Source organism: Lates calcarifer, linkage group LG4 (genome assembly GCF_001640805.2).
Source record: "Lates calcarifer isolate ASB-BC8 linkage group LG4, TLL_Latcal_v3, whole genome shotgun sequence".
In the NCBI taxonomy this organism is placed as follows: domain Eukaryota; kingdom Metazoa; phylum Chordata; class Actinopteri; family Centropomidae; genus Lates; species Lates calcarifer.
In genome coordinates, this window is record NC_066836.1 from 16,333,038 (window position 1) to 16,360,949 (window position 27,912).

General features: G+C 39.8%; 2 protein-coding genes and 1 long non-coding RNA gene across 6 annotated transcripts; 2 read left to right on the top strand and 1 right to left on the bottom strand.

The window, feature by feature from the left end:
• Positions 1 to 235: 235 nt before the first annotated feature.
• On the top strand, positions 236 to 21,205 carry crtc1a (CREB regulated transcription coactivator 1a). 4 transcript variants are annotated; one of them, XM_018677070.2, is made up of 15 exons: positions 236 to 446; positions 3,172 to 3,288; positions 4,690 to 4,815; positions 6,026 to 6,087; positions 6,773 to 6,867; positions 7,644 to 7,729; positions 7,818 to 7,858; positions 8,360 to 8,550; positions 8,695 to 8,840; positions 9,017 to 9,109; positions 10,485 to 10,580; positions 12,109 to 12,213; positions 14,879 to 14,962; positions 15,057 to 15,237; positions 16,125 to 21,205. In XM_018677070.2, the coding sequence occupies exons 1-15, from the start codon at positions 321 to 323 to the stop codon at positions 16,328 to 16,330; spliced, it is 1,755 nt and encodes a 584-aa protein (XP_018532586.1). In that variant the 5' UTR covers positions 236 to 320; the 3' UTR covers positions 16,331 to 21,205. The 4 variants fall into 4 exon arrangements, with proteins under 4 accessions (XP_018532586.1, XP_018532585.1, XP_050926060.1 ...); XM_018677069.2 differs by having other exon boundaries at positions 238 to 446; positions 10,482 to 10,580; XM_051070103.1 differs by lacking the exon at positions 12,109 to 12,213 and having other exon boundaries at positions 240 to 446.
• On the bottom strand, positions 20,054 to 22,244 carry LOC108883670 (uncharacterized). Its single transcript, XR_001960946.2, has 2 exons — positions 22,134 to 22,244; positions 20,054 to 22,027 (listed from the first exon to the last, which is right to left on the bottom strand). It is a non-coding gene; the product is annotated as an uncharacterized LOC108883670 (long non-coding RNA).
• crsp7 (cofactor required for Sp1 transcriptional activation, subunit 7) lies at positions 22,228 to 27,540 on the top strand. The gene is made up of 3 exons (XM_018677067.2): positions 22,228 to 22,544; positions 23,648 to 23,722; positions 23,812 to 27,540. The coding sequence occupies exons 1-3, from the start codon at positions 22,473 to 22,475 to the stop codon at positions 25,564 to 25,566; spliced, it is 1,902 nt and encodes a 633-aa protein (XP_018532583.1). The 5' UTR covers positions 22,228 to 22,472; the 3' UTR covers positions 25,567 to 27,540.
• Positions 27,541 to 27,912: the final 372 nt, after the last annotated feature.

Sequence of the window (27,912 nt, forward strand, 5' to 3'; positions counted from 1 at the left end):
TTTGTCAGGAGTTGGAGAACAGAGATAAAAGGCCAGTGAACTATGGACTTCCAATCATCAGGGGTCAGGACTTCAGTGGGATGTGTAAAATGTTGGCCTATAAGTAAATAAATAAACGTTATAGCCATAATTACCCGGTTCATCAGCAGTGGTTCTGTGAGCCTCTGGTAGTCAAAAACCTCTTAATACAACTTTAAACTGTGGTTACTCTTTGGTGTTTTGTTTCACTTATTTCAACATCTCTGACCGGAAGTTCGGTGTCCTCACTTCGGTTAACTTGACGCTGACCATTGAAGGAAAACGGAGCAGAAGAGCGAAACATGGCGACTTCGAACAATCCGCGGAAATTCAGCGAGAAAATCGCTTTACATAACCAGAAGCAGGCAGAGGAGACAGCGGCGTTTGAAGAAGTGATGAAAGACCTCAGCATTACCCGGGCAGCGAGGGTAACGAAACCGGTTCTGTGTGTTTGTGTGTGTGTTTTTTTTTTACCCCCACCTCCTCTTCTCCATTTGTTTTCAGCGAGCTGTCAAATATGCATTTGTAGCGCGGCGCCTGCACGCAGACAGGGCAGCATAGGTAAACAATAACAAACGACGCTTCCTGCCAGCTGTAGCCTTTTTCTCCCTCCAGTGACAAGGGACAGAGCTGGCGGGAGGTGACAGCCCTGTAACACAGAAATGGACGACGAGGACCTCCATCTGAAAAAGTTATTGCAATTTTTGTCCCACGCAAGTACAAAGCAAAGGGGCGTGCATGCGTATTTGACAGCGCGCGCCCAACTGCAGCTATGATTTTCTCCTCGTCTCGTGCGCAGAGAGGAGAGGCGAAAAGACAAAACGGTATCACCCATTAAAATGGACACATACACGTATTTTGTAATCTTAATTATTATTATTTTTTTTGAATGTTGTGTGTATGGTAGGAATGTATGGTGAGGTGTTTGTGTACCGTGGCTGTGTAAACTTGTCTGACAAGTCCTCGGGCCTGTGTGCATTGCTACATGATTGACATTTAACACCAGAGACGAAGGCCACCAGATTACATCGAATTTAAGCCACAAACAGCACGGGCCTCCAAAATAAATCCTATGGAGGCAGGGCTTCAGTACTGGCTGCTGCTGAGTACTGCTGGCACATGATGGACAGACTCACTTTTGGCTATGGAGCTACTGCAATGCTTATTGTTTACTTTGAACTATTAATATAGAGATGAAGAGGATTGTGCATGTGGAAAAAAATATAAGAATTAATCCCTGCTGCTTCTGTGACACTGAGCTGCTGTTTTTTCTCTGCTTTTCAACTGCAAATTTAGTCTGACCAACAGGCATAAAACGTATTAAAAATTCTTCTTCCTACAAGCCTCTTTCACAGAAGACATTTTAATATGTCACAGTTGGAAAAGCAAAGGTGTAAAAAATACAGTTAACAATGGATGAATTCCATTTAGCTGCTTCAGTTTCAGGGTCACGGTCCTGTGCATGCTGGCTCACTGTCACACTGCCACAACTTATTGGGGAACAGAATAGAGCCATTGTCAATAACATTAGTAACACCTGTGCCTCTCCCACTGTGACAAGTCAAAATGTCTGCTCGTGAAGCTTTAGCAGATGTTGGGATTTTTCGTCTTAAATGACAAATACTACTGTAAAATTGTAATCTATCTGTTTAATTGTCTCAGGAACTATTAGGTTAAGCAACTGTTAATATGAATGTGTATGTCAGGATACGTATCTAGACAATTTTTCATCTAGGTTAGAGGCCCGTGGCATCATATTTGTAAATGTTATTTTCATCAATGAGTAGACAAATGCTAGGAAGCTCTTGTCTGTGCCAAAGTTAGACGTGTGAATAGGAGGCCTCAGGTTTAGAGTTTCACCCTTTTCACCCTGTCCCCTCCCTCTCCTGTTCAGCTTTACTCTCTCTTCTCTCTGTACCTGTCCCTCTGTGGTTAAAAAGATTAGAATTGGCCTCTTCCTGATCCAGAGAGTTACAATATGTAATCCTTTGTCAACAGAGAAGGTTTGCACACATTCAAACAAATATACTCTTAGGTCAGAGGCTTATCAAAAAACACCAGTGATGCAGGCATAGTAATTGTTTTTATTAGATTTTCTGTCCTGCCAACAGTGAGCAGTGGGCTTATATGAGAAAATTTAATTGACCGATTATGGCTTCCCTAATGGGAAATGGAACTGGAGGTCGTTTTGAAGTAAACACTGTGATAGGGAGTTTGTGTTTAGAAATTCACATGTACATTTAAGTTCAGTCAATGCCGAATTCTCTCTGCAGTGTTAAAGGACGCATTTGTAAGTTTTTGCTATTGCTACATAGTAAACGTCAGCATTAACAGCTGTTTACCCATCAGTCTAGAAGAAATGTTGCTTGTTTCAGCATCAGACTTCATTCCTTTACTCGCCAAGAGCTGCCTCCAGCTGTGGAAAGCATCACCAGTGTCAACTCTTGTTTTGCTTCCAGTTCTATCACTTCTGTTCTTCAGCTGATGTTAGCATGCTAACCAGCTAGCCCCGGCCCAGCTTGCCCGTCTTATCTCTTTTCAATAGCGAGTCACTGTAGAGTCCAGACAGCCCTGAAGAAGTAACACTGCTCAGAGGCTTAAGCTCCCAACAATCGACCACCACCTGCTCCCGGCAGGAAAAGAGAAAGAGAAAACTTACAAATAGCCCCTTTAAAGGTATTAAATTCACAGTGTACTGCTGCAGTGACTGCTACAAATTTTGCAGCCTGCACCAGGCTTTACAAGAACACATTTATTGTTTATCTTAAATGAATGTGGTGTTAGGGTTAGGTAATTTAGTATTAATGTCAGCAAATATCTGTCTTTATTTTGGCAACATAGATAGGTGATTATAAAAAAAATGTCAGTCTGTATGGTGGTTTCAATGTTGCTGTTTATAGAGCATAATCACACAGTTATGAGAACATAATAATATTGTGATTTGACTAGTGTAAGGATTCCTAAATATCCCTTTTGCTGTATTTTACTTAGACACTGATCTGTCATTATTGATTATATTATTCACTGCATCTTCTTCTTGTTTTTGGCCTGCAGTGTGTTTACAGCCAGTGTATTGTTTCTCTGTCGCTGGAGCATAAGCTTGCTTTGACTGAGAAATAGTCAGTTTCTTACCTGGTATTGTTCTGTTTCCAGTTACAACTGCAGAAGACTCAGTATTTGCAGCTGGGACAGAACCGTGGGCAGTACTATGGAGGATCTTTGCCAAACGTCAATCAGATTGGAAACAGCACTGTCGATGTGCCTTTTCAGGTGAGCGCTTATTTAGGTTTTCTTTAAGAATTGTATATCTTTTTAGTAACAAGATGACGTGCCATATAATTCAAAGTCATAGATTTGTCTTGAATGTTGGAAAGTGAACCTTTAATTTATGCCAGGTTTAGTTTTACAGTAATCATCCACAGTTGTTTCATATAAGTAAATATTCTCTCTGCCCATGTCTATGTTCAAATAATATCCTACAATATTGATTTATCCTGTGGCCACTCTATAAAATATGTTTGCATTTTCTTTTTCAAAGACTATGATGTCCCTGTTCCCTGGGATAAATACTCTGCTACACAGGAAGTGAGCATACTTTGTGTATGCAAACAACAAGAGTGCTTTGTTTAGAATAAATAGAAAAGGGCAAAGTAAATATGGCATGCACACAGCCTACAGCCTAGGTGCCTGTTTTACTGCAGCATGATAAACCACACTTCCCTCTTGGTCAGTACCAGAGCTCTGCTCGAAATAACCAAATATTTACTTAAAGCATAGGGAGAGAAAGAATTTCAATAATAACCTTGAACTTGTATGTATGACTGACATAACACAACAACTATATATTATACTTAGATTAAAGTTTATGAGATTAAGCAGGGATGTACAGTGCTACACCACAAACTAACATTTCCCTACTTAATGTTCTTAGTCTATTTTGTGAATTTCTATCAGACAAAGTATACAGTATAGTGCCATGACTTACAAATGTGAAAGAAAATTAAATTTAACGCATTTAAGTGACATTTGAAGCTTGATAAACCTTTTGAGGACAGAAATACAAAGTTGAATCTGACTGAGACTCTCCCATTTACAACACAGCAAAACCCAAGTAGGGGAAGTACTTATTTAGGTTTCTCCACAGAAGATGGTGGGAGTTGGTACTATTGTTTCCCCGCCAAGACTCAATTCCCCCATGAATCAGTGACAGTACGATGGCCCATGCAAATATTACCCAAGAGAACACTTATAGAAACATGTGTGAACAGAGCAAAATAGGCACCAGATCCTTTTAATTTTCATTTTAATTTCACAGGCATTTTCCAGTTTTCTGTAGTCATTTTTGCCTTGAGCCCATTAACTTTCATCCCTGCTCTACAAGCATCTCATTTGATGTAAGAGCTCAGACCACAGTTTTATTCTCTGTGAGCCAATGACAGTGTAACTGGGGCCAAGAAAAAACTTTAAAGTGCAGGCTACATGAGCTTGTGTAATACTTCTGTTTAAATTAATCCCTTCATAGTTCAGGGATTTTGTTTAGTCTGCATATTTAAAACTGTCCAAAACTGTTTACTGACTAGAGAAACCCTCATGGACAAAAGTGGTGACTTGAGCTGGTAATGTTCAGAACTCAATCAGTTAATTATAATTCTTTCTGGCTTTGTTTCTCAGAATTCAGGGCTGGACACAAACAGATCGACGCGACACCACGGACTGGTGGACAGAGTGTACCGGGACCGAAACCGCATCACATCACCCCACCGAAAACCCCTGTCTATTGACAAACATGGGCGCCAGATATCCTTTAATGCTGTCTGTTTATTTTGTAGAGAGACTGAGGTTAGCCACTGTTCGTGTGGTGAAGTTCTGTCTCACTCTCATGTATTATTATTTTCTATCTGAGGTCTGAATCACTTTTGAAAGCGTATGATGTGGTTTTGTAAAATATCAAATGTCATATAAAATTTCTGATTAAAGATAGAAAGTTGTCCGGTTTACAGCAACACATGTTTTTATAAGTAGTGTTATTGATTAGATCTCTGGAGATGTCACTAGAGTGAAGCTACTAACAGGAATGATAAAGTTGTAAGTTGATGCAACAAAATTAGCATACTGAGAAGAGGTTTAATCAGGCAACATACAGTAAGTGAACACACCTGTGGAGATGAGTAGCAATATAGTATAATAGTATAAATCTAACTCTGCCGTAGAACCAGGTGATCAGTCAATACCACTGGGTAATAACAATAATGACACCACAAGACGAATGATATCATTGGTTATGTTAATGTTGTGATAGAAATTACATTTTGTTTCCTGGTCTCAAAGGCTGCTTTAGCTAATTGTACATGTATATATGCATAGAATTAAGTATATAGCATTATGGTAAATGCAATTCAGTTCACAGCAGAGCCACAAAATATAACTTCCAAAACACCCATTTGATGCAGTTTCAACTAATATCACAAATTTTCAGTACTAAAGGAGCTCTTTGTAAGTTTTGCTGTCGCTACATAGCTAATGTTAGCATTAACACCTGTTTACTTACCTGTCTAGAAAAGACGTTACAAGTTTGGCATCAAACTTCATTTCAGTACTCGTCAAGAGCCTCCCCCAGTGATGGAAAGCGACAACGTTTTGCTTCTGGTTCCATCACTTCCTTTCTAGCATGCTAACCAGCTAGCCACCACCTGCCAAGTGTAGTCACATTACACTAGAAAACATATTGATGTGGAGCTGATATTTTGATTTTGTCTGTAATGTCCTCATCTTCATTCAAGCCCGTGGATTGATTATCTAATATTTGATTAGCTAATCAACAGGATTTTGTCACCAAACAGTTGTATCATTTCTCTGTATTGAATCACTGGGTGAACTGAGGTCATGCTGGTTCTGCTGACGTACCACCACCACTGTGTTTTTTATTACATCCTCCTGTGGTTAGCAATGCATTGAATCTGCCAAGACTCTCAGTCTCCAGCTGTATTTTCTTAACCTGAGATCTCACATTGACAGCTGTCCATATGGCTCAGTATATCTGTCACCGCCACCTGATACCAGCTGGAGGAGGTAAGACAGCCTCTAAGGATGAAACATTGTCTCAGTATGACTGTATATCTTAGTTTTTACTAAGTGTTTATTTTAAAACCATCATAATAAATCCCTCACATGACCTCCCTGAGAATTACAACTCATATCAGGGTCAGATCATCAGTACAAGACACATTCAGAGTGAAGCTGGGAGCGCACTACTTTTACTATCTTAACTGAGTATGGGGACATATTGCATCATCTCATACTATATTTAATGACTTACTTTCACATATTACAGTCATAGACAAAAATACTCTATTTACTATTATTTTCGTCACAAAATACAGAATCACATTCAGATTATTGTATTCTTGTGTTAAAGATTAAATGTATTTGATTGTAAATGTGACCTCTGTTATTTGATAATCAAGAGAGTTCAATCCTAAATCCTTGCAAAGAATGTGAAATGTCAGAAGTGTGAACGTGTTTCCATATTTTTCACAGACCAGTGGAGAATCTCGTTGAACTTAAAAAATGATCATAGCTAAACTGTGGTGATAATTGAGATTTACTTTATCAAATGTTTTTATGTGTTGCAGAACTCTGATATCGGTTCACTGATATGCACTGATATGCTTTTACGCATATGCACAGTATTTGGAAGTTTCTTTGATTTTACATTACATTTATCAGTGTGACATAATAAATGTATTTGCTGCAGGACAAACTCTGACTCAGCACTGCACCAGAGCACACTAACCCCTGCCCAGCAGGCCTCTTTCACTGGAGGATCACAGGAGCTGCAGCCAAAACGAGGTACACATCATCTGAAGGAGTCAACATTTTAAAAGTTGTACATTTTAACTTTTATTTTTATAAAGTTACCACACACAGAAGGCATTGTTCACTATGTACATCCAATATTAAGCAAAACAATGAGATAAGGATTAGGTGAAAAACTGTAATACAATAAGCTGTTACCACACATACAGTTAATACATTAATGAAAGAGAGCTCATAATCATGTTTACTTATAATGTGATCAGACTGTTAGGTGTTTTTCTCTTATTATCTGCAGTGGGTGGTGGTGGGGGGCTATTTTTTGTTGTAAACCTGTTTATTTTTTGTGGTATTTTTGCTGCTTTCTCTTGATGGTTCAGTCGAGTGCCCTCCAGTGTATGATGAAAGGCTTTGAATGTGGCTTTGAAGGCAGAGGAGGATAATGACTGCTGAGAAGATGGGGTACATCTAAGTGTCCAGTGAATTTTACTGCTAATGGCCGAGTGAGGCAGATTATTTTAATTTCAGAAGCACATTGATTGAATTTGTGTAAATCTCCTTGGAGACATTTTGGGTGTTTCCCATTATTGCCATTCAGTATTTAAGCTTTTTTTTTTTTTTAAATCACATCCTAATGTCACACTACTTGTCCCTTTGTCTTTCCTCCTGTTTTTTTCTGTTGTCTTCTTTAAATATCCTTTAATCACATTAAATGAGAACATGTGGGTTGTGATTATTACAAGCTTCAGACAGACTGGACATCTGTAGACCCAAGAGACTGAGTAGATTTTTTTTCCCCTCCATCTCTCCAGTTCTCCTGCTCACTGTACCAGGGTCTGAAGCAATTAAACAAGAGGTTGATGAGGATGGACAAAAACAGAACTGGGACTGTAAAAAGGTGACCAATGTATGCACAAATAAGTGTTTTTTCTATCAGCTTTCTCTGGCTCCAGAATACTCTAGCTGTAAATCTTCTCCCCCTGTAGAACATTTCAAGGTCCAAGCCCTGCAAAGTTCCTGGGATCCAGTGAGTATTTTACTGTTTTCCTCATCTGAGCCATTCTGAGGATACTTTTACTTTAAAACTTTAAAATAAATTAACATAATGAATTGATGTTGCAGCTCTGGCTGCACTGTTAATAAACGGTGTTAAGAGCACATAGGCAGCTTCAAATGAAGTGCGTATGTGCACACAACCGAGGAACAAGTATTGATAAAACATAACTTTAAACTGAGGTCAACTGACTGTAGTTAAACTACATTTTCATTTACTCATTTGACTGCCAAAGTAATAAGACTGTAGAGCCAAAGCATTTGCAAAAGTACACCCTGGCCAAATTCATGAAGTCCAAATATCTCTGGAGTTTGTCTTGGAAAACATTTTCAAGTGTTGCTCAATAATCTGCATAAGCAGCCTAGTGTTTATGTTTCTGTTCTTTCATTTCACCAACCAGCTGATGATATTTTTCAGAGCGTATTAAAGCCTGTCATCGCTGTCGAATTCACTGCACCCGTCTGTTTTCCGCAGCATATTCCCGTCTCCGGACCAGCAGCTGACCACTTCACTAAAACCAGCAGCCCACAACACAGGCGGTTCTCTGCCTGACCTGACCAATATCCAGTTCCCTCCTCCGCTGCCCACCCCGATCGACTCAGATGATGCAGCAGCCGCCTCGTTCAGCTCCCCCAACAGCACACCGACCCTGGCTAACACACAAGGTAACGCTGTGGAAAAAAACATTCAAATTCTTCTGTAATTAAATGCAGCATATCAGAATTAGGCACTTGTTTGGTGCCAGTTTCAGACTCTGTGCGTGCTTTTAAGAAAACTCTTTCCTTATGTCGTTTTTGTGTGTTGGGTAGGAGTGAACACCTCTCAGCCCACAGTAACCATGGAAATACAGCCTGGGCAGGACAACATGGTTCCTCTCATCCTGAATGCAGGAGACTCCCACCAGCACCAGAACCTTCAGCTCTCCCCAACATCTCCACCTCTCACTCTCTCTCAGGTCAACAGATTTTGTTGTCTAAAGGTTATATGGTTATGTTTGTGGTGCTTAAATGCCTAGGTGTGTGTAAAATAATAGTAAATCAGTCAGTTGAGCAGCCTACTAATCCTGAAATCAACGCATTTTCCATGAAATATTGGAAACTCATCTCTTATCTGTCGCTGTACCCTCCTCAGGCGGCCATCAACGCTATGAACCTTGAGCAGCAGCTGTCCCAGTATGCCTTCTTCAACCAGCAGCCGTCGTCCCAGACTCACCAGAGCCAGCAAGTTAGTTTCTCTCAACAAAAATTAAGTTATGCCAAAACGTCCAACAGCTGACATGCATCTTTAGACTGGTTTTAGTTTGAGAAGAAGACAAAATTGAGTTGAAAGTAGGTAATCAGGATTTACAATTTATACTTATAGTGAAGGACAGTAATACATTAAACCCAATTATCAGTTATGCTGCCTTTCAGCATATCGACCATTACTGCAAGTCTAACCAATCCCTGAACTCCACGTGAGACTAAATGTGAATAGTCACACTGGAAGAACACTTGAGTTTGAATTTGCTGTTAAATTCATACATTATTCAACATGAAACCACTGTTTTAAGTCAGTGTCAAATAAAATAAAACCTGAACCTCAACCAATCATTTTCTTTGCTGATACCTAGAGGGATTTAGTAACCTCAATGTTGTCTCCACGAACAGCAAGTATTCCCAGATGGTTTTCGAAAAGCCTCTTCATATGCAGTCATTTCACTCATTCATGTTAAGATCTGAGTTATAACTGTCTACAGCCATCAGGTTCTTGACAAGAGTTCAAATGACAGCATCCAGATGTGAGTGAATTGTGGGTAAATGAGTAAAATTAACAACATCTGAGATGAAAACCAGACTCACTGTCATTAATGAGGATAATGTGCTTAATCTCATATAAAAATTAATAGCTAAGGGAGACATTTTTTGTTGCAAAAAAAATGTGATATTTGTCTGTAAATTGAAAGATACTAGAAATAAATTAATGTGTTCATTAAAATCCAGAACCCAAATCTAAATCCATCCGTGTTCCTCAGCTCTCTGGAAACTCTTCCCTGTCATCAGATCAACACTTCACTTCAGCACTTCTGAGTGCTGAACCCTTTGATGGGGAGTTGCTCTGATGTGCAGTAGCAGCAGTTCATAAATGAATGATTTGACCATTCCTTGTTGACATGGTCATGATTAAAAATTGAGACCTCTTTAATGTCTTATTCTGAGTAATGTTACATTTTCTCGATACAGTTATTAACATTTGAGTGTGGCAAAACTCCAACAATGTTATTTGATATTTATTTTGTCATTAATATATAAAGTAAACAACATTTCTAGCCAGGATTCATCAAATAGTTGTAACTTAAGTACAAGATATGACAGAACAGTTTAATGACAAACATTACTGTCAGCAAGAATAAATATAACAGTAAACCAAAACTTTAATTAAAATGCAGGCTGTAGCCATTCAGTACCGCTAATTCTTTTTACATTCCTGTCAACATACTATAAAAGCAGATAGTGATGTACTGTATCTGTGATAAGCCAGTATTAAAACTATAAAGTGGTATTTGATGACTATATATCATCTGTAATTATTTATGACTGCACTCTTTATTTTCCAGCAGACAGGTCTGGTCCAGCTGCCGTCCTCCATGAACTCCTGCTCCACGTCAGACAACCACACGTCCTCACAAACCAACATGACCGTGGACATGAACGCGGTGAGCAGTGCACACATCTGTCTGCATCACATTGTTGTATCAGTGCATGGTTATATGACAACAGCCGCTGGTGATGACTGGTGACATCAGTGTGCTGGTCTCAGTGAATACACACTGCCTTGTCAAAGATTTCAGACTTTTTGACTCAGTGCACACTTTGTCGTGATATAAAGTTGTATTGCAGTCACAAATCTTCACAGTGTTAGAATTTAGTTTTTTACCTTGCACAGACCTAAGACCAAAAAACCTAAATTAAACCATGAATCATAGAAGCAGAACAAAACGTGCAAAACATCAAGGAATCTAAATGCTTTTGCAAGGTGCTGCACGTCCTTCAGATCTTGGCTCTCGCTGCTCTACTTCTGTTGCAGCGGGAATGTGTTTGGATTACTGCAGAAATGAAGTGGCCTACATTCTCTTCATCTCAGTTATAGACTTTGCAGTGTGGGGTCAAATGCAAGATGGAAACAGAGTATGACTGCAGCTTAGATCTAATGTTGTGTCATTAAACCCTGAATAAGAATCTTGTCTGTAGCTGTCTAGCTTATGTTAGCACTGCTTTGTTTTCAGAGATGGTTTTAGATGTGTTAACCTGTAAATTGCAGCTGTGGAGCAAATACAGTTACAGCAAGGTAATGGAAAATACCATCTTCTTTCGGTTTCTTGAGAGTTCAAACAAGTCTAATTATCATTGCATTAGTTTATATCTGTAACCAGAGACCTTGAACTGCTTTATCACCTTTATATCTCATGCTACCAATATTTTGATAGCTTATCTATGTACAGATTAGGAATGTGGTGATTTGAACCCCTGTTGGCTTTTGAGAGATAAGAGATTATCATTCTCATTTAATACACCTCTAAATCTGAATTACTCGATAGTTTATCTGTTATTTACTAACTTTGATGTTTTTCCTTCCACAGTTATGGTCGTGTATTGCTTAAGTCAAGTTGATTTCGTTATCAGAATATTTCACTATGATTTTATTATTTGTTTTTCTTTGGTTTGTGCAAATTTCCTCTTTGTGATTTTGTTGGACGAGGACACAGAAAAGAGCAGATACGACAGAACAGAACAAAAGAAGGCAGAGTTACAGTATTCAGTCGCTCAGCTTGGATTGTTGGCAGTGTTTCTCCTCTCCTAATTAATCCCCTGTAGTTTTCACTGTTTCTCCTAGATCTTTTTCAGTGTTATTAATGCATCGATGTGACATGCATGGTTTTCCTCACTCACAGTCTCCAGTTATTTTAATTTCATTTTGGTGTCAGATACGACTATGCTGGGTTGCAACCACTAAAGACAGCGAATAAATATTTCAGTGATTCCTCAGTCAGGGTTCCTGCTGTTTGTGATTTCCAGCTGAAATGATGCTGGGAAAAGATACACTGGATAACCTTCTGTTAGACAGGCAGCAGAGATAACGTTAAACAAAGCTACATATCCAGTATGAGCATGTTACCACACACACAGACGCTGACAGAGATAATCCTCTGATGTGAATAACCCAAACATATCCTCTTGTATCAGGCCTCCTCCCTCCAACAGTACCGCAGTAGGGTCGGATCCTCTGCCAATCAGTCTCCGACCTCCCCTGTCTCCAATCAAGGTTTCTCACCTGGAGGCTCGCCTCAAGTAAGGGCGTGCAAACCAATGAGCTGCTGGCTCGCTCTGTATAAACGTCACCGTCCCCCTGCATCGTAGTTCTGTGGTTGCCTAGTAGGACTTGACCCCACCCCCCACCACAGCTGCTTTTATTGTGTCGACATTAGCAGATCTGGGCAAAAAAAAAAAAAAAAAAAAAAAGTAAAGCGTGTCAGTTTATTTCAAGCAATTGAGATGAAATAAATCAAACCAGGCTATTTTTCCCCTTAAAGTTAGCTCAGTAGTAACTTTTTTTTAAGCATTTTAAAAAAGGACAAAAAATCATGATAATAAGAAGATCCTGTGATATCAACATGCAAAATAATGCACCTTTTCCAGAGCTGGCATTTAACATGTCATAGCAGGAAATTTGCAGGTGTTTTCTTGCAATGGAAGTTCCCCAGCATACACATAACCATAATTGATGTTGATAATTACAGCTGTGTGTTTTCGTGCCCTGACATGATAAAAGGTCAAGCTGAACATTGTCAAGTCAAAGAATCATTCTGGGAGAAAACTGACTTTATATAACTTAACATACTGTATATCACACTTCACAATGTTATAATATGATTACAGTGATAGATGATAACATTAAATAGTGATTCACTGTGAACTCTAGTCCCTCTTTTGCCCAGATCTGACCACCAGTCTCTTTAAACACTCAGTGTCATTGATGTGTTGTGATGTAGCTTCTTTCTCTGCTGCTTCTGTGGTATTTGCGTTGCATCTCCACTGTTTTCCTCCCCAGTCTTGCTATATTAGACTCTGTGCTGGAGTTTTTTTTTTTTTATGTTAATCAGATTCTCTGTGTTTATTGTTGGGTTTGTACCAGCATGGGGCATTTGAGATAGCATGGAGAGGGGGACGTTTTTGAGGAGAAGCTGCTGATCATTCCCATGGTTGAATCTCAATAAACTGAGCCTTGCTGGCAGGGTGGTGCTTTCAGATAAACTAAACACACCCAAGGTAAACATGGATGAGGGTTGTTAATCTCTGCCAGACTCAGTATAAGCATTTGAGATTTGAAACTGGTAAAGAGGTGGTACTGGAAACTATTCACTGCATGTATTTTGAAGGACAAATTACCTAAATGAAACCTTGTATTACATGTTTAAATGTACATCATATATTGTATTGAAAACATATAAAGCTTTTATTCAACCAAATAATCAGACAGCATTTTAAATAAGCACTTGCTTCCACTGAAGTGTAAGTTGTACGTGCGAAATGCTGTGAAAGAGAAATGTGGTGAGTGACAGTGATGACACCGTGTGCATGTTGCATTTGTACATGTTTGTCCTGCTCGCCCAGCGCAATTCTCTTCCTGAGCTGAAGTGGCTCACTCGTAGTCCCGAGGTTATCCACGGGCTAAACCACAACTGACAGGCTGCGCGCTCTATTATCCTGCTCTGCCCTGTGGGGACATCTGCAGCACACACAGATAATTTGGTTTCGAACTAGGAGGAGCACGGGCTGAGAATATGATCCAATTACTTATACATTAAGAGGCCGCAATGAAATAGGAGAATTTCTGTTGCGGGTTCAATGGGGGCATTCAAATGAGAAACTTCAAGAGAATTAGCTTGCATTGGATGAGTCTGTGGAGGGAGAGTAAAGTCACAAAGGGATTATATTTTCAACGATTCCCTTTATTTCATGTGAATTTCATTCCGATTGGCTGGTGTTAATTAAAACACCAAGGCCAGAAGGAGGCAGAGGAAGGAGTGGAAGGAGCTGCTTTTATAAACTGAGGCGACCCTGTCTCCCACCTTTAGTGAACAGATTTTTGACAGTTGGTGGGTTTCCATCTATCAGTATAATGTGTATAGTGAGCTTTGGAATAATGGTATATGACATGGAATAGATCGATTAATGTGATTTATCAAGTCTTTGATCTGCTTATTCACTCACATATTCATCTATTAATTTATTCTTTGTTATTGCAATAGTATCCATGCAATTTTTAAGTGTTCTTTAGATTGGAAAATGCAGTCAAAGTGGTACTTGAGAATCTTGGAAGTAGCTCACTTAATGAAATATTTACTCCTGATTTCTTGATAGTGATAGTGTATGCCTGCCACACATGCATATCCCCGAAAGCCATGTAAATACTGCGAGTCTTGCAGAGACTAGTTTAGTTTGCATTTATTATTGAAACAGTGGGCTACAGATTCCTCAGTGGACCATCACATGTTTGGTGTCTGAATTATATGTTTCTTTAGTGCTTCCTCTGTGTGTACCATCCCCTTTTTCTGTCCATACTTATTCAAGCGGTGTGAATGTTTGAGCACAGCAGTCTCTTAAGTCTCAATATGTACACAAATGTTGTGTTATGCACAAACAGAACGCTGTACACAAACTGGCTGCTTATTAGTGAACTCAACTCAAAGAAATCATGTTTCCAAATGTGAGGGGAATTTTACACAGTTTATTGTATTAGTGTTGTGACTGCTTTGACTGTGTCCTTTTCACATTCCAATTTCTATGTTAAATGTTACAGTTGTATGCAAACGTTTGGGCACCTTTGGGCATATTTTGTTCATTTTTGAAGTGAAAAGAAGTGAATACAGACATTAGAAATGAACCTTTCTTTAAATGTCAATGTGCAGTTACTGCATCTAAGTTAACAGATTTGGCCTGTTTCTTGTCGCAGCATAACTCCATACTGGGCAGTGTGTTTGCAGACTTCTATGACCAGCAGCTCCCATCCATTCAGGCCAGTGCTCTCTCACAGCAGGTATGGCCTCTTGCTAGAGCGATCGCATGTTGGTTACAGCTGCACACAGAGGATGCTCACCAGTTCTGACATTTCTTTCTGTTGTGATTGTCAGTTGGAGCAGTTCAACATGATTGAAACTCCCATCAGCTCTGACAGCTTGTATAACCAGACCTCCACCCTCAACTACTCCCAGGCGCTTATGATGGGCTTGACTGGTGGTCATTGCAGCCTTCAAGACTCGCAGCAGCTGGGCTATAGTAGCCATGGCAACATCCCCAACATCATTCTCACAGGTGCTGCCTCAACACGACGCGTGGCTTCTTGAGTCTCACTGCTAGTGATTTGTTATGGCACAGAGCTGTAGACTTTAAACTGTAAGAGTTAAACCCCAAACATATGTGCATGTCTTATCATAGTGACAGTTCAGACCAAAATCAAACATTAAAGCTTCATGAAAAAATGATTTGTTGCAGGGTTGTTATGATAGATGAGATTGTACTCGTATACCAGATAAACTTTCTTTTAAATTGCCCGCCATTGTTATTAATCTGCTGCTCATTGCAATGGGAAAATCTCTAAGCATAACTGTGACAGAGTGAGCTCTGCATTACTGGAAAGCACTGACATGTCCCATGGTCCATCCTGACAGCTTTGAGTCAATATACAACTTCACATTCCTTCTAAAGCAGATTTTGAAATACATGAATATGAACACAGGGGATGGGGAATCTATATGAATGAGATCAGTCAATGTCTGATTTTGTTATGAGTGACACAGCTACAGCTACAGCTACAAAAAACTCAAAAACAAAACCTAAAACCTTGTAAATCCAGGGATAAACCAATTAGTCAATTGTATTGAACAGAGTTTTACAGCCCTGCTGAGTTTTCTCTTCATTTGTTTTGAAAATTAGCAGTGTCTGTTGTTAATTGCCTCTTCACTGAAATGCATAATTAAGATGTCAAAATGTCAGACTTCCTAAGTAATTATCAAATCATAACCCAGGCTTCTCAAAATTCTTCTTCTCTTGCTGCCTTTGGTTTCTTTTCAAATCTTAATCAGGGAGTCTTCCCTCTCTCCCTCCCTTAAAAAAAAAAAGCTCACAGAGATAAATATCTGGCAACTAATGCCTTGACCTAGTTGTCCTTGTTTTTAATTTTCTGTCTCATTTCTGTGCAGTGAGTGGAGAGTCTCCCCCCAGCCTGCCCAAGGACCTGACAGGCTCACTGTCCACAGATGTCAGCTTTGATGTCGACTCCCAGTTCCCGCTGGACGATCTCAAAATCGACCCGCTGACGCTCGATGGCCTGCACATGCTCAACGACCCAGACATGGTCCTCGCTGACCCCGCCACAGAGGATGCGTTTCGCCTAGACCGGCTCTAACCACCACCGCACAACACACTCACACGCAGGTGTGTGAACGCTGCTGCTGGGGTGGGGGGTTGGGGTGGAGGAGGGGACCAAGGGTTTCTCATCTGAGAGGATAAAACTAGGAGGAGCAGATTTTTGGAGCGTGTTGAGAAAGGCCTCGTCCGGGCTTAGCAACGATTCCACACCAAGCGACACCCAATCAAACCCCACAAGAGAGCTTTTAAAAGAAAACGCTATTGTAAGAAAATTCATCAAAATGTTTTTGAAGACTGTTTCCAGCCTCCCCTTCTGTTTAGAACTGGAGAGGTGAGATCACATACTAGTTACGGTATGAATCACGCTCGTGGTTCTGTCATCCCATTTTGATTTATTTCAGATGCCTAGTTTTCATTTGAGGGAGCTTAATGAAAATATCATGAGGGCATAAGGAGAGCCTGGTCTCGTATCTCTATCAGTGACTGACTAAGCAATGTCTACAGAGCAAACCCTTAACAAACTACAGTATACAGCTCATCTGTTAACACAGAGTAGCTTAATGACTCAGAGGAAACACCTGTCGAGTTTAACCTCCCTCTGGGCCATGCTGGTCGCTTTCAGTAGTACATTCAGTACGGATATTAATTTTGCTCTAATCCCCGTGTGGTTTGTTGTAGGAGCCAAAGTCAGGTCCGGTCTGATTTGAGAGAGGATGTAAAGTCTCGAGTGATGATGAATCATTGTTTTCTGCCACCTAAGTTATTTTTAGGAAATACTGAATTTTGATTTCTACCATAGTAAATAGCAGTCATCAGTTATGCATGAAATCACAAATCACTGTGCATACTTGTTTTGCCTTAATAGCTTGACATTTTGGTTTTCATGCAAAGATGACTATTATGTAGATGAGAGAAAAAAAAGTAATTTTTACTGTTCTACAGGTGGTTTGGCCTACAGTGTTCACAGTTGCATTACTGTAGTTGTACTTTGTGCTGATCTTTATCCGTTACTTCATCCATTGTCACTACCATATCATTTGTCATGTTCATTTATCAGTCAAATCTAAAAGGATAAATGATTTTTTTTTCTTATGGAATAGATGTTTACAGGCTTGTTTTACTTTACATTTTACATGTACAGAATGTGATTAGATTTTGCGTGATAGTATCTATGCAAAACTACCATGATTGATTTAGGACTGTAAAATAAAACAGATAAAAATGAACCCTTATATAGAGGAAGCTAACGTGCAGGATTCTTACAGAATGCACAGTGATAGTGCCATGCTATATTTGTTTTTGAAACGTTTTGTTTTCAGACTAGTAATGTGTAGAGGGAAAAAAGGCTTGGTGAGTTTTGGCTCTCCTGGATTACTCCCAAAGATGTGACCTCATTGTAGTTGAGATATATATATTTTTCCAGACAATTGAACTGCCTCTATACTAGAATAGCATTGTTGATGCAACGAGAATGTATTTAGGTCACATCTGTACAACTGTAATGTTGCCATCTTGTCATCCTCATTGCCTCTCATATCTAGCCTTTATGTACTGTAGGACCAAAAATCTCTCACCTGTTCATTTTCTCCCTGCAGAGGAGATGTGGCATACTGTTTTTAAGTTTTATATATGACTCAGTTTCTCTCCTTGGCACTACAGTGACACTGAATATCAGTTTTTTTTGGTCATGCTTGTGTTGCGTGTTGCTCTTTATCTGTTTGTTCCATGTCTCCCTGGTGTTTGGTTCTGCATTAATATGGGTTCATTCATTTGGTCTTTTAAAAAATCCTCAGCGTATTTCTCAGTGAATGGATCCTTTGGATTCACTCACATCTGTGTCCCATATGTCATTATTGCACTTTATGCATTTATTTAAAACACTGATTTTTGAGAGTTTATATACCAAACCCCCTCTTGTGACTGTTATGTGCACTGGACCTGTTTGCCCTGTCTTTGATTAAACTTGCCTTCTTGTAAAAAAAAAAAAAAAAAGAAAGAAAAAAAAGCAAATGTGGGAAAAAAGCTCAATTAAATGATAGTTATTTTTGGAAAGTCGTATATAGGTAGCCTATTTAAAAGAGCCGTTTTTACTTAATCAGTGAATATTTTGTTTGTCTACTGTTATTCAATTTTTCCTAAATTTTTGAAAAAAAAATTGGTATTTTGGGACTGTGGTGATCAGAGGGGTGTTAGTCATGTTCCTGTGTCGCAGCTCTTTCTGCTATTGACAGCAGGTCAGAGTAAATAGAACTAAATGAACTATTTGTCTAATTAATCACTGAGTAGCAAATTAAAGGTTTATTATTAATATAGTTAAAGATACAGGTATAGTGTAGTGCAATTTCTCAAATGAGCACATTCAAAATTTTGCAGGGCCTATTATCTTAATACTGTGCCAGATGGGATCAGTCAAAATCCCTGAGAAGTATTTCATGGAATCCATATTGCAATTCAGTCCAGGTATAATTGTTATTAAAATGCCCATAAAAAGAGTATCATTTCTTTTCTAGGACACTATATAGCCACTTACCATCAGTACTCCACAGAATGAAAAAGGCTGTTCTGTAGCTGCTACATTATGTGTCAAGGTCCTCCCGTCCCAGCATATTTCACCATTATTCATACACAGTGTGAAACGTTCTGTGAAATGTGATCGAATCAGCTGAAATTAAGTTGTTGACCTTGAAGATGTCTTTTCAGTTTAAAAAAAATATTCTAATGTTTTAGATGCATTATGTTTCTGACTTTTGATGCCATGTTTTTTTGGTTTTTTTTTGGCTTGTTTTTTCTATTTTAATAATTTTGTGACTGCATGAATCGCTGGACTCGTTTTCCCCTCGGCTTGGGTTTTATTTCCGTTAAAGGGTAGGTTCAGCTTTTTTGTCTAAGTGTTTTGTTATTCTAAAATTCTCTTTTGTCTCTTTTTTTAAATTCAGAGTCATGGGTAGGCTAAGTAACTGCTACGTGAAGCCTAAAAGCATCAGAAATATGGTAATCAGCCTTTATGCACATGTAGAAGCTGTTGTTTGGTACTGTGTTTTACACTGCAATATACAGTATGTGCTTATTTTCTGTGCAACACCCACAGAGTTTTACTATGTCATGGTGTAGACTAGCTTTGTATATTGCAATTATAGGAACAGTGTTTTTTGTGCTTTATGTGATATGATGTCAAAGTGAGAAAATGCACTGAGAAATACTGTGCTGCAATATGTTATTGTGGCTCTATATTCTCTGCTGGACCTCAGACTTTGCAGTCAGCCTGACATCTTTCTAGGTCCATTTTCTTTGAACTTCTTTGTGCTCATGTAGATAGCGCTGACTGATGTGTCGCCTGTTACTGCCACCTTTTTATGCATCAACGTTCAGGTATCCATTGGTGTTAACACCAGTGTTTACAGAGACAAGAGTTTACAACAGAGCAATGTTTGTTTTTCTCCTCATATAATGTTTCAACTGAGTTAAATACTGTATCTAGAAGAACAGACTACATATGAACCACTTGCAGTGTAGATTAACAGTGAATCAGTAATGTAATTTCAATAGCATGACCACAATTCAATTTTGTGAGGTTTTGAAGGTCTATGAATTACATATATTTCCTTCATCTGTATGCTTTTTAAGGCCCTGAAAGCACTTTTTATTTAATTTACAGACTTTTGTCCTGCAGAAATTCCCCTCCCTGTGTATTTCCTATTATCACCTACATGACATGAGAAGTTTTTTTGTTTAAGTTGTATTGGGTTTAGTTTTATGGTAAATCTGTCATCAGCACTGTATATTCTTTTGTTTTTCTTTGTTAAATCAACAGTTAGACCAAAAAACCAAAGTTCAAAAACAGCCATAAATGAGAGAAAACTGAAACATTTTATCCTCCTAACTGTTGCAACACATTCTCTCCTTTGTTTTTCCAAACACTTTATTGGGGTACAAATTATTTCATACATAAACTACTGTATGAACTTATCAATGCATTGTTTACATTGAACATAATCACTGAAAGTCTCTGAGCATAACTTAAAGAGATGTGACTGATATATCGTGTCCACTACCTGGGAAATCTCTTTTATGCATGATATTGAATTTTAAAATATGTCAGAAAATACCGCGACATATTGTATTTTGCTTTAAATTAAATATTTAGTTTTGCCTTTGTTTTATAAATCTGCTGTCAAACACTTTTGTAGTGCGTATAACTATATACATCTTAACATAGACATACAGTAAGAAATAACATGACAAATAGCAGATACAAATACTGTATAGTCAGGCTATACATATACATATATATAGATATATATATATAGATATAGATATAGATATATGTCGATTGACTTTGTGACATAAGATGTTAAAACAAACCGAATCAGGAAGATGACCTGGAGTCATAGTCATGACATCTATGAGTCCTTTGTGTGCATTTTGAGGGCAGCCCACTGCTGGTTCAAGCCTCATACAATGGCAGCTAAATTGTTATATAATGTATTTTGTTTCTGAGTACAGTGATACTATTCCAAAACTGCACATGCATTTTACTGCCGTGAAGATGTGCTCTATGCTCCCATAGTGCACTCACAGCAACAGGAAACATTATGCTCATAGAATATGCAAAATCTAGCATTCTGCAGCACAGCTTGGCAAGTTGGTACTTTTTTGAGCTAACCCTTTAAAAAAAAAAAAACAAACAAACAAATGGTTCAAACCTTGTTCTTCAAATTGTGTGTTTTCTAATTTAACTGTCGAATCGGACCAAAAGAATCCAAGTTGGCTGTAAATGTGTGCTATATTCAAGATGAAATATGCTTCTGTTTGAATTGTACCTGATGTATTTTTCTTGTGTGAAGGCTTATGTCTTTGTATCTTTGCATTATTATTTGTAAATGAAATGAAAATAAATATATCTGAATACGCAGAGACACTTAATCTTATTTTGACACAACAAGAAGCACTGAAAAACCAAGAACTAAAGCAGTAGTTGCATGGTGATTGCAGCCCCCATAACTGGCATAATTTAGACTTTCTCACCCACTGCACAGCTTAACGCCCAGCATTTGCCCTGCCTCTCCCACTCTGTCCACACTAACATGAGTTGATGGTGGACATTTTGCAGGTGGGATGGGTATGACAAAAGTAAAGACCCAAGATGACTGGTGGTGAGATTTCTGTCTTTTTTTACACCATTTTGGGAGGGTTTTCCTTTATCAGTTTCTACTGTGGGTGTCAAGAAGCTTGTTTGAGCCTGGAAGTGAAACTCTAGATTTAGAAGAATAGACAAACTCCAACATGTATCTCCCTTTTTTTCTTTAATATCTACAAACTTTTCTGTTGGTAGATATTTAGCCACTTGAAAAAAAACATAAATGAAAGCACTAAAACTAAGTATGACTGATTTCTTCACACTGAAGTTCAATGGTTCCTATTCAGAGAAGAAATTCGTGTGCTTCACCACAACTGATGCTCTTAAATGACTCTTATCCAACCACCCTGATGATCCTGATGTGCTTCCTGCTCAACTCAAGTGTACCCTTTATTTGCGAATGCAGGACTCCATCTGCTGGTGGAGTGCTGTAACATAAAGTCACAAGTATTCATCAATCATAATAACATACATATACACATAACACAACACAGTCTAACTGACAGAAGATAAGAAATGAAATCTTTTGTATTTTGATATTTTGTTTGGTATGTGGCTTAGGTTTTCTATTCCTCTTGCCTGTGGTTCAAGCTGGAGCTGAAACAATGAAAGGAAGACACTTCCGTCAGTTGTTCAGTCCAATCAGCTGCTGTGTAAAATTAATTTATTATAGATCAGCAAGGCATTTTAGAGCGGGGTATACCCAGGGGAGTAGGTTAACGGCGGGGATGTTTACTTGTCTACGCGCAGACGTCAAAGCGCAGATACCGTATCCCAGCATGCAGCAGGAGGCCGTTGAGAGATCCAGCAGCTGGTAGTGAGTTGCTAGAGCGCCGAGCAGGCAGCAGCCAGCGGCCAACACAGCTCACGCATTTCCCACTTCCATGTGAGACAAACTGAGCCGTCTACCTTAGAGGCGACTGAAAAATATGTTGTTCGGACGCCTGACGTGTCACCGCAGCGGCTTTTGAGTCACCATTGTCACCCGGTTTTCATTTTGGAGGATTCCTCCCTCCATCCTCCTGATCGCACCGAACAGGCAATGACAACGGTCTCAGCAACCCCGCAGCAGATGAGGGACCGGCTGCTGCAGGCCATCGACAGTCAGAGCAATGTGAGTAACGCTAAAGCTAGCAGGCTAGCTCGCGAACATTAGCTTGTTTACCTGCACCGCGACACATTCGACAAGGCAGTTCACCCAACAGCTGTCAGTTAAGTGTTTTGTTGTTTTAAAAAATCGCGTTGAATGTTCTGGGTGAGCACCGACATGTCTACGAAATGGAAAAGAATGCTAAGCTCTTCGGTTGACAGCTCGTAAGCTAACTTAGCAACAGCGTTGCCTTGGTTAGACAGTAGTCTGGCGTTAGCTGATTTATATAGCATGCTAGCTGGTAGCCTAGCCGTAACACCATGGGTTTAGAGTATTTCACGGTATGAAGGAAAAGCATACACGTTCTCTGGGAATACTTGTTCTACAATTTAATTATATCTATGTTTAACCAGTTGGCTAGAATTTCTTCGTGGATTGTTTCACGCCAAAAATTCCATGGCAACGAACTGTGAAAAGCAGCTAGCTCACTCTTAGCTCGAATGGCTAAAGCTACGTTTTAGGAAATAGTCGGGTCCTTCCTTCTCAAGTTAGTTGCTAGCGGTAGCCAATTTAGCTAACATAGGTAAGTCCGCCGAGACTCAAGCGCTGATTGACTTTGTCGACAGGATAAGAAGCTCGCTCAGATTAGTTAGTGTTTTTTTTGTAGTTCTAGTTTTTCTTCCCATGCTTCACCTTTGTTGAAACGTTTGCAATGAAGAGGGTTTTTTGAGTTGACACTTTGCCATCTTCACTTTTCAGCGTCGTACTGTCACTCTTAACAGACAAGCTAATGTTTCCTAGGCTAACATGAAAGCTAACGTTAACTTGCCCCCCACACACACGTTGCAGACACGATTCAATAGTTTTGAGTTTGTCCAAATAATGTAGACTGTTTCTACCATCTCATTTATTTGGTAGATTTAGTTAACCAGATGAGTATCAGTCAGAGTATATGTATCAGTCAGTAGAGCTTTTTTCCTCATCAAATAAAAAGTGTGATTTAAATATCCATTTAACAGTCACTTCCACTGTTATTTTCTCTGCTAATGGTGAGTTTAGGCTAGTACAAAGTATTTGCTCTGTGTGACGGTGAAATTTGTTCAAGTGTTTGTATTTCCTACCTGCAGATATGCAATATGGTGGTTGTATTGGAGGTAATTGCCTGTCTTGAGAAATATCCTATCACCAAAGAAGCACTTGAGGTAAGACAATTAATTGTACATGCACTATTGCTTCATGTAAAATTTGTGTTGCTTACTTTGATTCTAACTCTTGCACGTTATTTATTTAGGAAACCCGACTGGGAAAGTTGATCAATGACGTAAGGAAGAAGACCAAGGATGAAGATCTTGCAAAGCGTGCTAAGAAACTCTTGAGGAACTGGCAAAAGCTGATTGAACCAGGGCCAGCTGTGGCTGCAAGTGCCCCTGGGTCTACCAATGGCAGTTCTCATCCCTGCAGAACAGATGTCTCTCCCCCTGACATTTCTGTGTCAGGGAAGGGTGTCACGGAAGTCAAAATCAGAAATGATGTTCACAACACATACTCACCAAAAGCTGAAAAATCAAGCAGTCGCAAGCGCAGAGCAGAGCACAGAGACAGTGGAGTGCACTTACCAGAAAAAATCTCCAAACTGTCTTCATATGATAACTCTGTTTCACCACCACCCACCAACGGGATTGCAGGCAGTCCAGATGCCCTGCCTGACCAGGAGGTCGTCCCATCTCCTGACAGATCTCGGATAGAGCACCTTGATAATGATAAAATCAACAAATTAACTATTCCGGTTAATGCTGTCAAGCCTCGCCCCAGCTCCCCTGGAGTGGCCAAACTACCCAGCACTTCCTCTTTGATCAAGGTTGCTGTGATGCAACAACAAGCTAGATTGGATGAAGGGGGAGGAGGGGGCTATTATCAAGCAAAAAGTCCCCGTGGCCTCACTACCAGTCCAAGGAGCATGAAGCAGGACACAGTGACCAAGCGCTCGTCAGTATATGCACCAAAAGGAACACCTGTCCCAAGCCCTTCCTCTAGGGACTCTCCCTTGTCTTTGTCCCAGCCTGTGTCCTCCCCAGCCCAAGCATCTTACGCTGACAAGCTGCCACATTCTTCTCATAGGTCCTCAATGCACTGGGCCAGTACATCAGAAGTCCCCTCTCATTGCCCACCACAAGACATATCTGCAACACTGGAATCTCCATCAGTCTCCCCCTCAACCTCTCTTCCCCAACAGAACTCAGAACCACACAGACCGACATCTGAGGGAGCCATGGCCATGTCTGATGACACAGACGGGACATTGGCCTCTAACTCAGAGCATAAAAGGAGGAAGTACAGGTCTAGAGACTACTCTGTCAACTTAGATGGTCAGAAAATAGAGGACACGACTAAGCCTGTACGGTTAAAAGAACGTAGACTAACATTTGACCCTGTCACAGGTCAGATCAAACCTCTGGTACATAGAGAACCTTCTCAAACAGAGGAAGCCCCCACCCCTGACCTTTCTGAGTATAGGCAGAGAACTGAAAGCACTGTACAACATCCCGCTGCCCCAGCCCCGGCTCCAGTCCCAGTCCCAGTCCCAGCCACAGCCACAGCCCCAGGCTCAGCCCCAGGTCCAGTCCCAGGCCCAGCCCCAGGCCCCAGCCCTAACCCTTTCCACCAGACAAACTGGAAGGAGCTGTCCAGAAATGAAATCATCCAGTCCTACTTGAACCTTCAGAGCAACATGCTCACCTCCTCGGGGGTCCAGGCCCCTAGTGCACACTTTTTCATGTCAGAGTATCTGAAAAGGGAAGAACAGGAGATTAAAGAGTCAAGGAAAACACATGTTCTGCAGACGGACAGCTCAGTAGGGGATTTACCAGGCCTGAGCCGGGAGGTGACGGACGAGGACCTGGCTAGGATACACACACAGCACTGGCCAGGGGTGAATGGTTGTTATGATACCAAGGGTACTTGGTATGATTGGACAGAGTGCATATCATTGGACCCTCACGGGGATGAAAGCAAATTGAACATCCTGCCATATGTTTGCCTAGACTGAGGGGTTTGGGACGGTTGTTGTCCTCCTCCACTCCTTGTCTTGTCTCTCTAAAGAGACGAGATACTTTGTGATTTTGTTTGTCCACTGTGAGTTTGGCAAAAGCCAGGCCTGCTAAACTCTCCCAATGCCTCTTCCTCTTTCTGTGATAATCTATTGAGATTTTGGTATAAAAAAGAGTAAATATTAAATGAATAGTTGAGTTTGTATACCAAGGGCTGTTTCTGTTTTATTTTTCAAACTGAAAGTCACAGGAATGATGAGGCCCTAGCTGCAGAGTGCTGGTACTAACACAGAAGGCCGAAAAGGGAAGGGCAGAATTATCCCAGACGGCCAGAAATAGTGTTATGATGTGAAATTTCAATGTTTTAAATTGTACCCCTGTTTCAGGCTCATTGGGATGATACTGCCCTCTTCTTTTACCTTTTAATTCCTAATGAGGATTTACAATCTAGTGTTAAAATTTGAGGGAAGGCTGGGGTTTAGCTGTCCTGTCCAGACCGCCATGTTGGTGCCCAGAAAAGGTGTTGATAGAGTTCATCTAGCACAGGTAGAGCTGAACATGTCCAGAGTATGAAATACTGGAGCATATTTGGCAGTTACAAGAAGCTTTATGTGAGATATAAAGAGTAAATTATAAATTTCGTATCATGTATACATCTATTTATTTTTGACCAGTTCATCAAAACAGATGTTCAAAAACCTATAGATTTCTTTTGTTTTTCTCTGTTTGCTTCACAGTGTTGTCAGCCTAATCTTCAATGTTAAAGGGGGCATACAAATGTTTTTGCATGGTCTTCAAGATAGGCCGATGCAGTTTGGTTGTTAACATTCCATACACCCACCCTTCACCCACTTTCACTCTCTCTGTTATATCTCATAGCTCTTTAAGTCTGTGTAATCTCAACTCAAGAAAAAATTATTCTGCAAGATTTTTTGGTTTCACATTGTTCCATCAAAAATGTGTGGTGCTACTTCAAAATTTGAACTTTGCCATAGTGAAAAATCTCACCACACACTAATTCTCTCCCAAGCCCAAAAATGTTACATCAGATGGTGCTGATCAATACTTGCATTTGAGAGGGAAAAAAAACAACAAGGATGTTTGAATGCTGGAACTCACTTTGTTTCCATTCCTTTAGATATTTTTTGCCTTCTGAAATTCCTTCACAGTATTTTTCTAAGTTAAACAGCCTTAGTGAATGTACAGGATTGAGACCTCTTATGCACTTGTACATAAGTTGACAACTTGTTGGTTATTTAATCGCTGACTTGATTCAAGTGTGAATAGTGACTGATGCTCTAATAAATTACAGTTATGTGCCCGTAGTTTATTCAGACACATTAAAAGTTCTTTCAGCTGCTTTCAAGAGTTTAGAAAACAGTTAGGCTGCCGTTTGAGGTAGCATTTGTATGTCTATTATTTTTTCCTTCCATTTTTTAAATACAGCAGACACAAAAGGGAGAGAGAAAGCTGTGTGCATCAGATATTCTTGGCATTATCCATGTGACAACTATTACATAATTTTGATTTCCCTCATTTTGATCAGTCACTACCACTTTTTTTTTTCCCTCACATGATTTAAATTAAGATTGGCCTCTGCGCAGCCTCTCTGTCTCTTCGTTCTTTCAGTCATTCATCCCTACCAATGTGCCTTGGTAAATGGTTAATCTGGATTTGCTTCCGCATAAAACACGCCTGTCCGCGGAGCTGGGTTTATGTGCGAGAATTCCAAATCCCGTGATCAATACGACGCTGGTATATGCACCGTTTCTGTTAACTTTTTTGTACACATTGACCTAGCGGAGGGTGAAGCTGCAGACAATGACTGCACAACAACACAGCTGGCAATAAAGGAAAAGTGCTACAACTGGTTGATAAGAATCTGTTTTCTGGAGTTTTGACTGGGGCATCTTTATTTGTTCAGTGTTTAACATCTCTCAATTGTTTGAAAAATAAAATGATCTAAATCTTCAGTTCAGTCGACTGACTGGTGGGTCTTTTACAGTGCGATTGTGCTCGACAATTGACATCAATATTTTGCCCTAAATGGTCAGTCTGAGCTCTGTACACTTCTGCTTTTTGTTATGAGTCTCATTGTGGAAGTTGCTGTATTTACCTAATTCGTCCATATGGGGGTGCACATTGTCCATTCGTCTCTTTAGCCTGCATCAGTGTGTGATGTAAGAGTGGGGTGGTATGAGTAATTTCAGTTCAGTGGGAATTACTGGACCAGACTTGTCATTTTTATTGTCCCACAAAGAACATTAGGCTGTCTGTTTTTAAATTAAACAATCATACTGAAGATTGTCATCATCCTCCATCTGTGGAAGTCTGGGACTGTTACT